The sequence below is a fragment of the Clinocottus analis genome, unplaced genomic scaffold, assembly GCF_023055335.1.
Source record: "Clinocottus analis isolate CAN_PGR_092001 unplaced genomic scaffold, fCliAna1.0.p SCAF_2, whole genome shotgun sequence".
In the NCBI taxonomy this organism is placed as follows: domain Eukaryota; kingdom Metazoa; phylum Chordata; class Actinopteri; order Perciformes; family Cottidae; genus Clinocottus; species Clinocottus analis.
In genome coordinates this window covers 2,631,729-2,647,997 of record NW_027175931.1, presented here as the reverse complement: position 1 = coordinate 2,647,997, position 16,269 = coordinate 2,631,729, and the positions used below count along the sequence as shown (strand labels likewise).

Below are 16,269 nucleotides of genomic sequence, written 5' to 3'. Positions count from 1 at the left end.
TTGCAACCCACAGACTGATTTGACCTCAATCCATTTGGTATATCTGGCTCCAAATATTTCCTACAGAGGTTCTTTGTGCGCGGGCAAGCGTGTGTGTGCATGTGTGTGTGTGTCAGAGGAAAGGATAGATGGCATTGAACTGAGACTTGAGACTCAGAAAATTAGGTTTTCCAATTTGGGGCAGGAGATTTAAAATCCATGCGGCACTTAATTTTTATAATTACAGATGCAGTTTGACCCGGCCGGATCATGTGCCGCAGTTTGTGGGGTAATCGCGTTAGCTAAAGTTTGTCCGACGGTATCGCAGGAAGATTTGATTCTTTGCTCACATAAAAGCTCGTACTATCGCATCCTCTTCGTCATGGGTCAACGGTAATGCGCATTCGTCTTCATTAAACAGTCGTAAAAAAGCCAAACTAAGTATGTATTTGAACCCAGAAGAACGGCTTTATAGCTGCTGCTGCTCCCTGAAACAGACTTCTGGAGAGAAAATGCCATTTTCCTTTTGTAGAATATCCCTTTTTTAATGTTTTTACGTGAAATCTAAACCCAATAAATTGCGTTTAACCTCAAAAGTAAAACTGCATACAGCTTCTCGCCTTTTTAACATCAAGTGGTTTGAAAATTTTGAAGTGTATTTGTGGTTTGCACATTTTTTTCTGCATTATAAATTGTGATTTGAGGTTTAACAAATCTCAGCGTCTGCATGCAAGCGTCAAGATCAAGATGGTAAAACATGCTAACATCATAGTTGATTAGGTCACACTGACCATGCATAATATTTGCAAATTAAAGAAGTAGCATTGAGTGGGTTTAATGGGGAAAAAATAGAGTTTGATAATATTAAGTAGGTTTTCTTGTGTTTATAATCCCCTGAAAATAAGAACTGAGTTGTGGTTTTTGTTTCGCTGACAGCACAAAAGAAAAGTAAATCTTGGTGGCGCCAAAAGAAAAGTTGTGATTGTTGTGAAAGTGAATTGGGTTCATTCATTGATAACTACATAGCCTCGTGGTTCTGGGGGATATTCGGCCTCAGATAGCGTGCAAACTGTCGACATCCTTTGCATACTTCCTAACCCATCCCCTCTGCAGCCACCACCACGGCTCTATTGCTCTAATGCGCAGTAAGGTAGTTAAGCTGTGATTGGCTGTGTGCGGGTGCTGATTACCACCGTTACGTAACGGGCTCCTGTTCTCATGGCCCGGGCTCAGAAACCTTTTGAAAAAGTGATCTTGAGCGCGTAATTTCAGGTTTGGTGGCAGTTCAACCATGTGTCAGGGTACTCATCACCTTCCTAAAATAATGGCCGAAGTCATTTTTTGACAAAAAATGGCCACCTCTGGAAAGAAACCTCCTACATCATTTTATTTTTGGCTAAATCAAGAGACAATGGGACTTTGGCGATTTTAAAAGCTTTTCCAGATGGCATTTTGAAGTTATAGCATTTAAGCTAGCGATTTATTTCGCAAAGGCAGTCGACTTGAGCTCTGGGGACACGTGCGCCGCCGCTGTCTATTTGCGAAGGGAAGTGTATTTTTGGTTCGTTCCCCCCCTCCATCCCCCTCACACCACCCCGGTGTTTGTTTTGGCCAGCCGGAGGAGGCCGACATCTTGGTGTCTTCCGCGCAGGTCTGTCTGGAAACAAAAAATGTTAGTCTGAACTTTGAGAGCAAACATTCCCTCTTTCGGGGAATCGCCTCTGTGCACAAACAAGAACGGCGGCGAGGGCGAGAATTCAAAAAGCAATGTTTGAGACAGGTTGTACTTTTCAGGATCAGGTACAAGGAGAATGCTAAACGTCGTCGCATTGCATTGTGGCTAATAGTAGCATGTTTTAACTGCTATTGCATAACAGACAGGGCTATTAGCATTAGCATTATCGGCCCCTATAGCCAACAGTTACGCATTCTTGCCCTGAAGTTACCGCGAGGAACTTTTAGCTGGTGGTCAAATATTTAACACTGACGCCTTCGATACGACCTGCGTGAGTAGACGAGACCACCAGGGAGAAGATCGTTCTTAACGCGTCAGACCACATCATGCCGATTCACCAGAGACGAAAAAAAACAACCCTCCTCCGGCCATGCCGTTGGGCCCGCTGGAGGGAAAAGGAGAAGCAGGACGCCGCCGCAGTTAAATGAGAAGGTTAAAGAATCTCTGGTGCACCGACACGGTACTTGTGTCCACAGAGGCGGCCGAAACACAGAATTAAAGTTCCTTTTCATAGTTGCATGGGCTGTCTGTATGTCTGACCCCCCTGAATGAGTCTGGAACCTGGAAACTGACGAGGTGTCCGTCCCTTCGAGTCAAACATGGAGGTTCCTGTAACCCTGCGTATCGACCATATTAGGGTGCTCCCTTATAAAGGACATTGATTTGGGGAATCCCTCGCTGTGAAGTAATCCCTTCTATCCGGTCACAGTCGCCATATTAAGGGACGACTTTGTGAACCTCCTGTGCATACATGCCACAATGTGCAAAAAGACTTGAAATGTGTGATTTGCGTTGCTTTACTTCATTCAAACGTCTGGCGGCGGACGAGGCCTGCATGGTTTCACATGAGGGGAAAGACAAAAAAATATAAATAATATTCATACTTTGTTCATAAAGCATACGCTCTCCTAATCGAACGCAAGCATCGGTGCATGTGAGAAGGATTTCACGTTGTGTACTAAAATGTTCGTGCAGTCATGAACTCTCGTGTTTCGCTTGCTTAGGTACACAAAGTGAAACGGATTCGCAAACTAGCAGTTAAACTTTAACCAGTTTCAGGGCTCAAGGGTTCGCGAATGTGTGTGTGTGTGTGTGTGACATGTGAGCGGAGCTGCCAGTGATTACAGAGAGAGCCATGCTAAGCTCACGTGTGCCCTGGCGTCCTTACTTTATTCTCCCTCGTTCACTCCCCTCAGATTAATTTGGTATGACACTCACTCTCCAATATTTTATGATAACACAACTTCCAGTTTCCCCAACAAACATTTAGTTAGATGATCGCCTCCTCCTCCCTCCCAATCTCATTCACATATGAAACTCGTGAGAGCCAAGGCAGCTACCAGGCCGTCCCTGTTAGTATTGATGCAAATCTCATGACACATAATATCACGCACTCTTACAACTCCTAAAGTTACCGCTTCAAGAAACACGCGCGCACACTCATGCCGTTCCCAATAACCCGCACCACCGCCGTCCTTCCCGTCCCATGACTTGTCCTCGGAGCAGGGCGGAGTGATAGGGAAGAAGGTCAGGTTGAGTGGATGCACGTGCGACAGCTCGGCCTCATATGACTGCCGTACCTTCAGAAATTACTACAGCAGCAGTTGGTGGTGGGGGGGGAGGAGACGATGGACGACGAGCCGCTGGAGATGCCCGAGACGCCCGATTCAATCATCAATAATCACAGCGTCTGAGTGGTTTCCTGCGGATGCCACGTCGAGGACAATCTGGGGCGACTTCAGGAGACAGAATCACGCTACATTCCTGAAACGGAGTCTTTACGATGAGACGAGAAAAACGTGCGACTTGTCCCTTGCATTGGAAAAACATGCTGTTTCATCTCCTTCAAGAGCTGTGAATCCATTTGTTTGTCATATTTTAATTATAAATCCCATCTTCTATTTTTCAGCGCTTATTGTCTGCCCTGCACCAAGACAAATCTCCCGTATGTGTAACGAGCTTGGCGATAAAACCGTTTCTTAAAACTCTTTTTGATTCTGAACCAAGAGGAATATTAGTTGAAGTCAAATCAATTTACTTAAAGGGCAGATTTAAAATCAAGAAGATTTCATTGTAGAATTACAGAGGAGAAAAAAGAGAGGTAGAATTTGACATTTTAAATACCCCACTATCTAATACAATGCTAGAGCCCGCAGATTGTTAGCTTAGCATGCTGGAATTTGGAAAAGAAGCTAGCTCTGTCTAAAGATAACAGCCTGCAGACGCCTCTAAAGCTCACGAATCAAAACTTTGTGATCTCATTTGTTTAATATACACAAAAAAACATCAATTTGTGGTTTCTTCCAGGCTAGCCCCATATTTTCAGTCTTTATGCTCAGCTAAGCTAACCAGCTAGCTTGATATTTAACCAACAGATATGAGAGTGGTATCGATGTTCTTATCCAACTCGGCAAGAATCAAACAAGTCTATTCACCACACTTTTGTACTATTCCTTTAAAACAAACGTGTTTCTAATAATAGTGATCAACCTACAGTGCGTTACCTCTTCAGTACCCGAATACAGCAGACTGACAAGGTTAGCGGATAGCTAGCTGTTGAACTTAGCAGCTAACAAGCAAGATACACCCTTTAGGAGTTTGGTAGAGACCAAAAACAGCTAAAAAAAAAGGTGAATATCAGACATTTAAAGGTGGATAGACTTCCATTGATGTGTAGTGTCGCTTTGTGATGACTGGATGTGTGAAAATACAATCGTCGGCTCACATGTTCAAGGTGTAATGTCGATAGCAGACAACCACTCAGATGAGCTAATCCGTAAGATCGATCAGACTCAAACTGTCTGCTGCTCTGCTTCTCTTACGTTCAGCCAACAAATTGTGCTGAAGAGTTCGCTTTTTGCTGACCAACGGCTGATTTTCTGGTAAATCAATACAACTGCAGATCTACATTGAGTCTAAAATAAGAGGTTTTTGTGTTAAGAAAGAGTAAAAGAGCATTTTTTTTCCTCTCTCATGTACCTCATCCCTCCTGGCTCGTGATGTCAGAGAGGTTTTTTTTAAGGATAAACTAAGCTTGTGGAGTCGAGATAAATGTTCATGTCTGTGACTCCAGTGATGTTTTTATTATTATTTTAATAATACCCAATAATACTGAAACATGTTAAGCTCCTTGTAGATTTAAAACATGTCTGACTCTTGTTGTGCCAATGAAATCATCGCGTTACGCAACTATGTGCGAACGAAGGGCTGTAAACAACCACACAACCTGCACTCATTCTATTTCTACACAACAAAAACGTATCCCATTAAAATGATTTGACAGATATTACAATCACATACAAATCTAGTATATATCACACCCTGTAAGCTTTAAATTAGGATTGTTTCCTCTTTTTGTTTGTTTTGCATCCCTTTGTAGACATTTTGCATCTCTTTTTGGTTGTATTACATCTCTTTATAGATGTTTTGAATCTATATTTGTTTTTGTTTTGCGTCACTTTGCAGATGTTTTTCATCTCTTTTTGGTGGTTTTGTTTCTCTCTGTCATACTTCTACATCTCTTCTCTGTAGTCTTGAGCCTAATAGGCCCTTTCAGTCAGACTATATCATGTTATTATAGCAAATAAACATGACCCTCTGAAATGTAGAAGAAAAGTAGAAAGTTTAATTAAATTAGAATACTTCAGTAAAGTACTCCAGAACTGAGCAGTAGTTGAATCGATGTTCTAGTTACTTCCCACCTCTGAGGAAATAATAAATATATCACAGCATATTAGCAAAAGTAAATGTCAAGCCTGAATGATTCCATCCTCCCTCCTTTCATACCTTCCTCTTCTTTACTTTTTGCAGGATCAGCGATGTATTATTGCTTCTATTCCTTCCTCCTCCGAGCAGCAAGCTGCTTCCTTTTTAAAACCTCACATAAAAAAAATAATCATTTAGTTTCCCGCTTCAAGGCTGTCATACGGCACCCCCTGTGGTCACAATGTGAAATAGCCGTGATTGTGACTGCTTCTCAGGCGTGAGGCCCGCGGCTAACACACCAGAGCATTGAGCAACATCCGAGAAATCAGCTTCCCATGAAAAGACACGCATGCTATTAAAGTGACAAGCGTGTGTTACACGTATACAAACACAACCCCATTCACATCTGCTCGTTCCACTGGCGGAGACCCTGAAGGCAGCACGTGCATTGAGGGGGTTGGTCCAGCAGATGGCGCAGTGAGGTTGGGTTTGTGGATGAGCTGGCAGCTTCAACAAGCCACAAGACAGACTCCCAGACCGCCTGCTGCCACAACCGTTATGTTTTTCAAAACAAAAGCCCACATTTAGTCCCGTCAAAGGCCACTATTTTTTTTTGGTCAGTGATGCAGTGGATAGGATTTGTCGTTATTCTGTATTTTGTTTAATTTTAAAAGCCTTCTTTTTAAATATTACACTGCATCCCGTATGAGTACTTCTCGGGACGACCTTTTAAAAATAACTTAGCTGCAACCCAGTGGCTGCAACATAAAAGTACTGCCACGCTTTACACATTACGTTCAAGGATGCAAGGATCATTTATTGTCACGATTATGATAATTTATTTATGATCATTTATTGTCATGACAAAGGGTTGCACAATGAAAATCAGTCGTATCCAATTTGTAACACAAAACACACACAGATATATATATATATATGTATATATATATATATATATATATATATATATATATATATATATATATATCTTTTTAATATTCTTTTTAATATTTTTTATTCACCCTTGTTTTTTTCTTCTATCTTGATTTTTTCTCGAGTCAAATTCCTTCTATGTATACACATACATTGTGAATTAAGCTGATAATGATATATATGATATATATATATATATATATATATATATATATATATATATATATATATATATGTATATATGTATGTATGTATAGTTTTTTATATATATGTATAGTTTTGTATTACATTATTTTGCATTACATTTTGTATGTCTGTATATATATTAGTTAATCCGCAGAAGAAAACAAGGGTGAATATATATATATATATATATATATATATATATATATATATATATATATATATATATATATATATATATACCCTAAAAACGTGGTTATTTCACTGCTGCAGCTACATTATTTTGAAAGGTCGTCACCGGAAGTACCGCCGCGTGTAACTCCACGTGACTTGACGCCGGTCCCCGCCGCTCCGTCAGCAGTCGGTCGGTCGCACCGGAGCAAAACCGAAGCGCTGGATTCAAGTGTTTGAACCCGGTCGTCTTGACTCTCGCTTCCTGCAGGTAAGGAGGAACAAAAACAAGAATAATAATCAAGACGATTCATTTTTATTTTAGCTTCTTCGGAGACACACGTTTGGTGTTTGTGTTCGTCCTCCCGCTGCTCCCGTTATTTTGAAGTGGCGTTTTTTTGTTGTTGTGTGTGGTTTTTTTTGTGCTACGTGTACTACTCGGTTGCTCCTCCACACGAAAGCTGGATCGCCTCCAGCGCGGTGTTTCTCACGCATCGAGTCCCGCACGCTCAACAAGTCGTGAATGTGGATTCATTTAGCAGAAGTCCTGTGCAACGTACATGGCGCGAGCGCTTGCGCGCGAGCTTAACGAACGTATACGTTAAGTAGCGGGTGGCACTTTTCGCCAGTTACGTTAAGCTAATTCAGTTATTTCTCTGTCGCTTTGACGAAGTAATGGACCCGTTAAAGAGTCGGTGTTTGAGAAATTGCTCGAATACACTCTTCGGCATTCAAATAACATGTAAATTAGCACGCTATTAAATAGAAATGTGACCCCCGGAAGGCTCCGTCACCGTGAAATGCGATGTGGCAGGTGTGTATTTAAGTTGTAATTTCACGTCAATAAGTGTTTTTTTATTTTTTTTTACGCCGAACCAACAAGTGTCTCCCTTGAAAGGTGTATGACGTGTTTTACCTGTTTATACTTATTCTGATAAGCAACTCTGCGTTAAAGTAGAATATTCTTGGCTGGAGTTTGGTGCGGCAGTGGAGACACGGAGACCTCGCTGAGACGTGGGCTCGAACACTTCAGGCTCGGTGGTATTTTTAGACCTCCTAATCACAGGGTTTACTGTGGAAAGCTACATTTACTGCAGTTTTTTTTTAGTTCCTTCCATCCCCCACGTTTCTACGTGGTTTCCAAATCCTTTCATGGAAATGAATAGCTGCTGTTTTTAATGGTGGTAAACGGTCCAAGCTGCTACAGAGCTGCACCAGAAACACTGTACATGTTTTTTTTTTTATCATCAGGACTGATCATTTGTGTGTCAATGTATTCACTGAATTTAGCCCACCTGTGACTTAATTTACCCCAATAAGATATTAGTTCATCTGCCCACGACACTGTGAATGGTATAAAAACACTTCATGGTTTAAGACCGCACATGTTTTGCCACAACACAAATTGAACTGTCTTTTTTCCTCATACCTAAGTAATTGTTAGTCATTAGTTGTTGCACTATAATTTCTGTATCATAACTCAGTCATTGCACTCCCTTTTTCTCTCATAACTGAGTTATCACACTATCTTTTCTCTCATAACTTAGTCTGTGCACTAATTTTTCTCCCATAACTTAGTCATTGCACTATAATTTCTGTATCATAACTCAGTCATTGCACTCCCCTTTCTCTCATAACTCAGCTATCGTACTCCCTTTTCTCCCATCACTTAGTGTGCGCACTCTCTTTTCTCTCATAACTGAGTTATCACACTCCTTTTCTTCTCATAACTCAGTCTTTGCACAAATTTTACTCCCATAATTTAGTATTTGACCTCCCTTTTTATCTCACAACTCTGTCTTTGATGTCGTTCTCGGTCTTTGCACTCATTTTTCTCCCATAACTCAGCCATTGCGCTGCCCTTTCTCTCATAACTGTCAGTGCGCTCCCTTTCATCTCATAACTCAGCCATTGCACTAATTTGTCTCCCAAAACTCAGTCTTTTGATCTCATTCTCGTTCTTTGCTGTCATTGTTCCCCCATAACTCCGCCATTGCGCTCCCTTTCCGATCAAACCACGTTTTGCCCGTACATATCGATATCTTCACCTTTGCTGAATGGATTTTTTTTTCCACCCGTCAACCTGCATGTGAGACGTCTATCTCCCTTCGTTCTTGTCCAATTTGAACCTCGTAGATAACCCATGCCGATCTTTTTCTGCAACGACGGACTCGAAGAACCCCGAGAATATGGGGTTCTGCCGTGCAGGAGCCGTGCAGGGGCCTCGACTCTTCGCTGCTGTGTAAGATCACTTATACTCTGTCTCCAGGCTGCGGGGGAGATGGGCGAGCCGTGACCTGCATATGGCTGACGGACAGGGGACGAGGACCAACCGCATGACACCATGCTGGCTCGTAACCGCTTCCTCCTGCTGGTGGTGGTGGGCGGGGCCGCGCTGGCCATCATCAGCCTGAGCTTCCAGTTCTGTAAGTGCTCCATCGTTCTCCCTCCCAACCAAACTATTCCCGTTTTTTGAAAAGTTGCCCGGGTCGTCTTGTTCTTGCTTGTTTGTGTTCATGCATGCACGGTCCCTTTTCAATCGCTTTCCCATCCAACGGAACCCCATTCATACCAAAAACAAAAGCTCAATCCTCTACAGGCTTTCCTATAAATAAACATCCAGCACCAGCAGTGGGACTCTGGATGCTTTGAAACCCCTCCCCCCTCCCCCGAAAGGAGGGATCAGACCTGCGGTGGAAAGCCTGGCTGTATATGTACGTGGTCGTGTCCGTCCCCATTGTTCAGCCTCTCCTGGAGGTATTGTCTCCTCGCTGTATGCAAGGAAGCCGGCCGTTCGGTCGGTGGAGACGGTGTCTCCTGCAGTGGAAGCCTTGCAGGCGAGATTAGAAAAACAGGCGGGTGATGATGAAGCAGGTGGGGTGTGAGGTACAAATGGAAATGTGTGTATGCAAAATGTGTGTATGCAAAATGTGTAGGAGTAAGCTACTTTGTGCCGGGTTCCTTAAAAAAACAACAAAAAAACAGTGCAGTGGAAGTGTTTGCGGCGCTTATAAGCTTGCGACCTGGACGAGCATATAAGATTAGACTCTCATAAATCACTCTCTCACACACACACACACACATAAACACACACACACACACACACACACACAGGATGATGGTGGAATGCGACAGAGCCATAAATTCGCCTCGGCTGTCGCTTTAAAATGGCAGAGGTGTGAAAAGAAGATGGCAAGAGCAAGTGGGCTCTAACTCACACTTGTCGAGTGCTTGCACTTTACAACCCCAAGTACACACTTGCCTTCCAAGCCTTCCTCCTCCTCTTCCTCTAGATATAATAATGTCCGCTTGACCTCCTGAGAGGAGGTTGCTTGTTTCAGTTATTATTTATGCCAGCTCCTCTCCCGCTCTGCAATCTCCTCCTCCTTTTTGTAAAACTCTCGGAGGTGAAGAAGGACGTGAAGAAGAACCAGAGGTGCGGTATAGCTTTTGTTCACGTCTCCGTCCTCTCTTTGAATAAAAGTAAAAGTTTGGGGTTTTTTTGGGAGCCGGAGCGCCTTCTGGAGAAAAGCTGCCGTCATCATTTATTCATCGCGTACACTGTAGAGAGGATTAAGGATTTCAGCCGTTAACCACGATAAAAGAGGGAGTGAGATTCTCTCCTCATGTTTAAAAGATGGACAGCTTCTGTTTTCTTTTTTGTGTGTGGTTCTGTTATGAAACATCTTCTGTCCGTAGTGGTCTGCAGAAGGGGGAAGTGATGACAGAGACCTCCCCCGAGGCATTCTGGGGGACGACAACCGCTGCAACGCAGAGAAAAGGGAACTATTTTGAGACTGCGGCGGTGAGGAGAGGGGGCGGAGTCTAGTGGGAGTTAAGTGCTCCAGGAGGGAAAGGTCACGGGGCGATGTGACCTTGGTCGGTTGCCTGTGAAAAAGAGAAAAAATCAAAGAAGAGACAAAAGGTTTACACTTGACGACTGTCTATATATATATAAATATATCTATTTATGATGTTCCATAGCGGCGAAAACGTCTCTGCAACAACTTTTGTCGCTTTTGCAAAACGTTAATCCGCCAACGAGCGTCGTGTTAAGTGTTGAACCGGCAGAGCTTTGAGTACTTTGCAAATTCCTTTTCCTCCTCCACATTCCTCTCATTCCTACTGTCCACCTCACTGTTTGATCAGACGGGTTTGCCCTTGAACGCCGCAGGAGACCGGGCGGCGGCGCTGAAATCTGGCCCCATTTTCGGCGAGCGCAAGTTAGAACAGTTTCACAATGATTTTTTTTTGCTGTATTTTCTTTAAAAGCCTGAAACGTTTCCCTTCGGCTCACTCTGAACTCCAAAGCCAAACGTGTTCGCAGATGTGCAAAGACCTGCCGCGTCAGGAGTCGTGACTCTGCTTCATCTCTCGCTGTGTTTTCTCAGGAAAAAATTATTCTAACTGTTGAATTTTTTTCCCACGAGACAAACCTTTTTTTTTTTTCTGTCAGAGGAACGGCGCTGAGGGGTTTGACTTGACTCACAAAAGAAAGTGTATATAGCCAATGCTAATTTTCCACCTGTCCACAGGAGGCTTTCTCTTCTCAATAAAATATGATAAAATGGAATAAAAAAGAGAATACATACATAGATCCATATACAAAGTGAAAATAAGAGGGTGTGAACAAAGTTGTTCTTCTCTTAAACATAATTTTAGACCTTTAGTCGTGTTGTTTGATGTGGCCGCTATGTTTTTTTTGTGAAATAGATCAACATATTTGAGGAAGCCGGGTTCTCAGGCTCTCCTGCTCCTCCTCCATCCTCTCCTCCTCCCTCTCCTCACTGGGCCGGTTTTGTGGCTTTTTGGGTCCGGCAGGTCTGGCTTGTTGTTCGGCTCGTCCGTGTCTATATTTAGCCGACAGCGCAGAACCGTCGGCTAAGTCTTTAATTTCAGGCCAAACCACATTCTGAGTACCTGCTCATTTTTGTATGTGTGTGTGTGAGCAGCCTTTTTGCTTATGCAGGTAGAAGTGCAGGTGTGTGTGTGTGTGTGTGTGTGTGTGTGTGTGTGTGTAATGATGGGCTTCACAACCCGGAGGAGGAAGATGTGCCATGTTCAGCTCTGGTTTTGTTGAGTCAGGATGTCAAACCATTCAAATTCAAGACGAAACATCACATTTATTTGTGTCAAAAAAAACCTTTTAAGTCATGCAAGTGTGTGTGTGTAAGTGTGTGTGTGTGTGTGTGTGTGTGTGTGTGTGTGTGTGTGTGTGTATGCTACAGTGAGCTCTCTGCACACCATCGCTGTCTATGCACTTGGTTGTGTCGGGCCAGCAGCTTACAAAAGCCCCATTGTGTAGGTGACTATGTCTGAGCTGGCCTCCAAAAAGAGTGTGTGTGTGTGTGTGTCTGTGTGTGTGGGCGGTGGCAGTGTATGAGGCACCGAGTGTAAGAGAGGGGTTACAGGTTGTGGTATGAATGAGCTCCAGTGTTGCGTGGCCGGACCGAGCAGTCGTCCAAAATGGTCTCCGCCGCCGCCGCACACCTTCTCCTCGTCCTCGTCCTCGTCAGCGGTGAGTTCACGCAGGAAAAAACTAAAATCTTCTGGTAGAAAATCGACACTCTTGTTAATGGAGACGTTGAAGATCTTCATGAGGATTTCACCGCTTGATTTAACTTCAAATTTGTCCGACTCTCATGAGGACTTGACGAGGCTCTCGTGAGCTGAGTGAGATCTTTTTGTCCAGCGTCTATCTGTTTGGTACCTTTTTTTCTTTTGAATGCAAAGCCTTTAGTCTGCAGCTCGCGGTCAGACGAGGCGATGCGATGGAGTCTCTGCTGAAGGGAGACGAGTGAGACGAGTCAGAGTCTGCATCCTGTCAGCGGGCGAGGCGCCCGGCGGTCGGTCAGACGGCTGCTGAGCGTCCGCTCGGATCGCTGCGTCTCGTCTCCTTCAGTCCGTTTGACGTTTGAGAGTCTCGCAAATTGCAAAAGCAATTATGGTACATTTTGCTGGAGCGGTGCACTTTTTTTCTTTTGTCCGGGTTTGCTGTCATAATTCCTGGCCGCTCAATTTTCAGCATTGAGTGACCGGTCGATGATTTCTCTGGTTAATCGTTTTGTTTGCAGAAAAGTTTTGGAAAAGTTTTGGCGAAGAAAAGGTTGGCGTTGCCCCAAAAAGCTCAAATTGACAACCGAAAGATATTAAATTTGCTAAAAGGGAAGACAAAGGCAAGCTGGAACAACCCAAAGTTTAGAATTTTTACTTGGAAAAAGTTTTCTTGTTTGATTAATTTGACTGTTTGTTCCACTTGTGTCTTTAAAGTCCGTGAAAGAGGGGACGTCTTCACATCGCTCGTGTTTCTCAGACCCGAAAGTGTGAACAGCTGCCGAGTCTGGCAAACCTCGCCGGGTACAGTCTCAGAAACGTTTGTGTAACATTTTATTCATGGAGCAAACACGAGTGGATTGAAACCTACACACAAAACGTCCTCAGCTGCAGAGAGGAAATGGAAAACTGTGTGAATGAGAGAGAGAGGGAGAGAGAGAGAGAGAGAGAGAGACTCCTTTTTTCCCCAAGAGTTGGATCCTTGTGAATAAACCGTCCGGTTCCCACAACATCTCCTCTCTTATTTGTGTGTGTGTGTGTGTGTGTGTGTGTGTGTGTGTGTGTGTGTGTGTGTGTGTGTGTGTGTGTGTGTGTGTGTGTGTGTGTGTGTGTGTGTGTGTGTGTGTGTGTGTGTGTGTGTGTGTGTGTGTGTGTGGGTCACAGGTCATTAGTGTCCAGGCAACGACCTAGAAGCACTGACAGGCTTTTGGGCGACAAAGCTGTTGACATGGAGATGAGCGGCCATGTTGAATTGTTTTTTCCTAATTTTTGGCACTCTGAGTTAGCCTCTTTATTTTTACCTTCTCTTGGTCCTGTTAATGGATTATTTCCTGTAAATCTTTCTTAAATATGTACATTGAGCATTTTAAAGTTGTACAAACCTTCACAGTTCCCATATAACCACATTTCCGACTTCATTTTTTAGTCTTTCAGTGAAATAACAACCATATGGCTTGCCGTGACATTTGGCGTGTTCTCCTGATGGATGAATCCAAACGTGAATCTTTTGGTGATTCCTTTTCAATTTGTTGCCTTTCATCAGGTCAAAATGTTCACTTTGGGTATCGCCAACATCACGTTTGGAGGCAGGAAGAGAAAGCGATGTGTTTTATTGACCAACGAGCCAATCGAACATCTCAATCGCGGCGAACACTGTGGCTGCGCGAGCTAACCTGACGCGCCAGATGGAATTGAGAGTTATTAGATGTCAATTAAACTCTCACCCTACAGGAAAAAAACAGTTTCCAGTGTTAGAAATACTCTCCGCATCTGATAGAACTGATGCTACCAAAGCATCTATGCTAACTATGCTAGCTACGTCCAGCTCCTGTTGGTGCAAGAAGCTGTCGCGAGAAGCATCCAATGAGCCTAAAATGTTGTTTTTCACCCCCCCCCCCCCCTCCTTTTCTGCAGTGAACCTGATCCCCATCGCCTCCATCCTGGAGGAGCGCCCCTTCCAGGTGGCGGATGGCGCTGCAGCTCTGGGGAAGAGCCGAAAGAGAGTGTTCCCGGTGCCGCACACCGAGGAGCCCAACCCCATATCAGAGGCCTACAGCTACTGCAACACCCCCAACCGCACCGAGCAGGCCTGGGAGGGTGAGAGCGCCGCACGCCGCCATGTTACATCTTTCTAGAAATCCAATTTGGTGACACAGATTTAGATCCATCACCTCCTCCCACCCTCCACTGCTGGAATGGCCCAATATGACGGACAGCTCATGAATATTTAAGGCTGTAATAATGTTAGATTTAGTGCGTCAGGACTCGATGGGTTGTGTTAATTGTGCGGAAGTCGCTTCCACTGGATTGCGTTTCATCCATAATGCTGCAGCGCGTCAGCACACCGCTTTGTTTCTTTCTTCTTCTTCTCTTTTTTTCAAAGTCAGCGCGGCCTCGGGGCGATCGCATGAACATCCCTCACAGACGAAGACGAGTTGTACCAGCCGCCGCTAATCGACTTCTACTCTCTGTATCTTAAAACTTGAAGAAGAAGAAGAAGAAGAAGAACTTGAAGAAGAAGAACTTGAAGAAGAAGAAGAAGAAGAAGAAGAACTTGAAGAAAAAGAAGAACTTCAAAAAGATTAGATTAGATTTACAGCTAACTGGTTAGCAAACATTAGCATTCATTTAGAGCAGTGTTTCTGTGCACCTGCGGAAGTCAAAGTCCAATAATCACTCTCCTCGTTAGCTCAAGTTGAAGCTGCTATAAACTCTGTCAGCGTTACTGGATAGTCGCTAAACTTGTCTCAAAATGACACAGATGAGAAGCAAAATGGTGACGTTACGAAGAAGATACTAAAAATAAAAGCTCTAAAACTGAAAGTACAGTCCGCTGAGTTCATCATTACGAGCGATAACTTTCACATGACACTCAAATCATTGATAAAAGCAGCTTTAATTTCTCAACTTTATCTTTATGAAACAGTGATTTCTACCTTTCTGTGTTTCCTAAGTAATAGATCAAGTATTGACGTTGTTATTTACACTACATGTGACAGGCCACAGTCCTGCTGACTACACGCTGCTGTCGGTGCAGGTGATGATTCGACACGGCGACCGCTACCCGCTCTACTACATCCCCAAGACCAAGCGACCCGCCATCGACTGCACCTTGTCCACCAGCAGGTACTCGCACCTTCCCCGAAAAACACTTTGACGGACTCCTCTGGTTGTGTAGAAGTCTATGCTTCATGTGTTAAAGCTGCATTCTCTCTCCTGATGCTTATGCTTTTTTATTTGAGCTTTAACTAAATAAATCACCAAATGAATCAGTAGATTAATTAAGTAAGGACATTTTGAGCTTAATGAAGAGCATTCTTCCACTTCAATTAATCATTTCTTCTTGCATCTGGATGATCACAAACACAAAATACACACAAACTCAAGTTAAAATTGCTGTCTTCTATAATTCATTACACTCTCTCTCCTCCTTCACTGCAGTCTGGCTGCGCTGCTCTTTGGAGAGGTCGCGTTGATAGCTCCCGATACGAGGTTGTTAAAAGCGTCTCTCCGCGTCCTCGAGCTCTGAAATCTGAAATCGGCACTTTCACGCCCACTTTTCTGAACGCACACACTCATTAACTGAAACGCAAACTCCTCGTGTGGATACATGAAGCGCTGTGATCACCAACTGTGACTGTTTGTGACGCCAGAATATTTTTAGTTTGGTCGAAAGGTTTTAATGCGCGCTGTTACACACACACACGCACACACGCACACACACACACTATGTACCTGGGTTCAGATTTAGCCAATGACTTAATTTCGCACAAAGCTTTTTCGCTGCAGCCACATCGGCTTTGCACATCTGGACGCAGCTGTAATCTGTGGCTCTGGCACGGCGACACAGTAGGAAGCGGATGAGCCGCTGTGTTCATCCAACTATTAGATATTGTCAAATACCCTCGACCTCTGAACTCCAGCTGAAAGTAGGCCGTCCAGCAGCACAAGCCTCTTATGACAGAGGTCGCTGTCCAGACAGGAATTGAATTGACTAGAAAAACACCGAT

At 43.8% G+C, this 16,269-nt stretch overlaps 1 protein-coding gene across 3 annotated transcripts in view; it reads left to right on the top strand.

Moving 5' to 3' along the window:
- The first annotated feature begins 6,854 nt into the window (after positions 1 to 6,854).
- Positions 6,855 to 16,269, top strand: part of pxylp1 (2-phosphoxylose phosphatase 1) — a 14,705-nt gene continuing 5,290 nt past the window's right edge. The window contains exons 1-4 of one of the 3 annotated variants that reach the window (XM_068584112.1): positions 6,855 to 6,977; positions 8,976 to 9,132; positions 14,174 to 14,356; positions 15,259 to 15,385. In XM_068584112.1, coding sequence (XP_068440213.1) covers positions 9,051 to 9,132; positions 14,174 to 14,356; positions 15,259 to 15,385 — 392 coding nt within the window. In that variant the 5' untranslated portion in view covers positions 6,855 to 6,977; positions 8,976 to 9,050. Of the gene's footprint in view, positions 6,978 to 7,357; positions 7,521 to 8,975; positions 9,133 to 12,105; positions 12,225 to 14,173; positions 14,357 to 15,258; positions 15,386 to 16,269 lie in introns of those variants that run through there. The other 2 variants (XM_068584113.1, XM_068584114.1) reach the window with 2 other exon arrangements.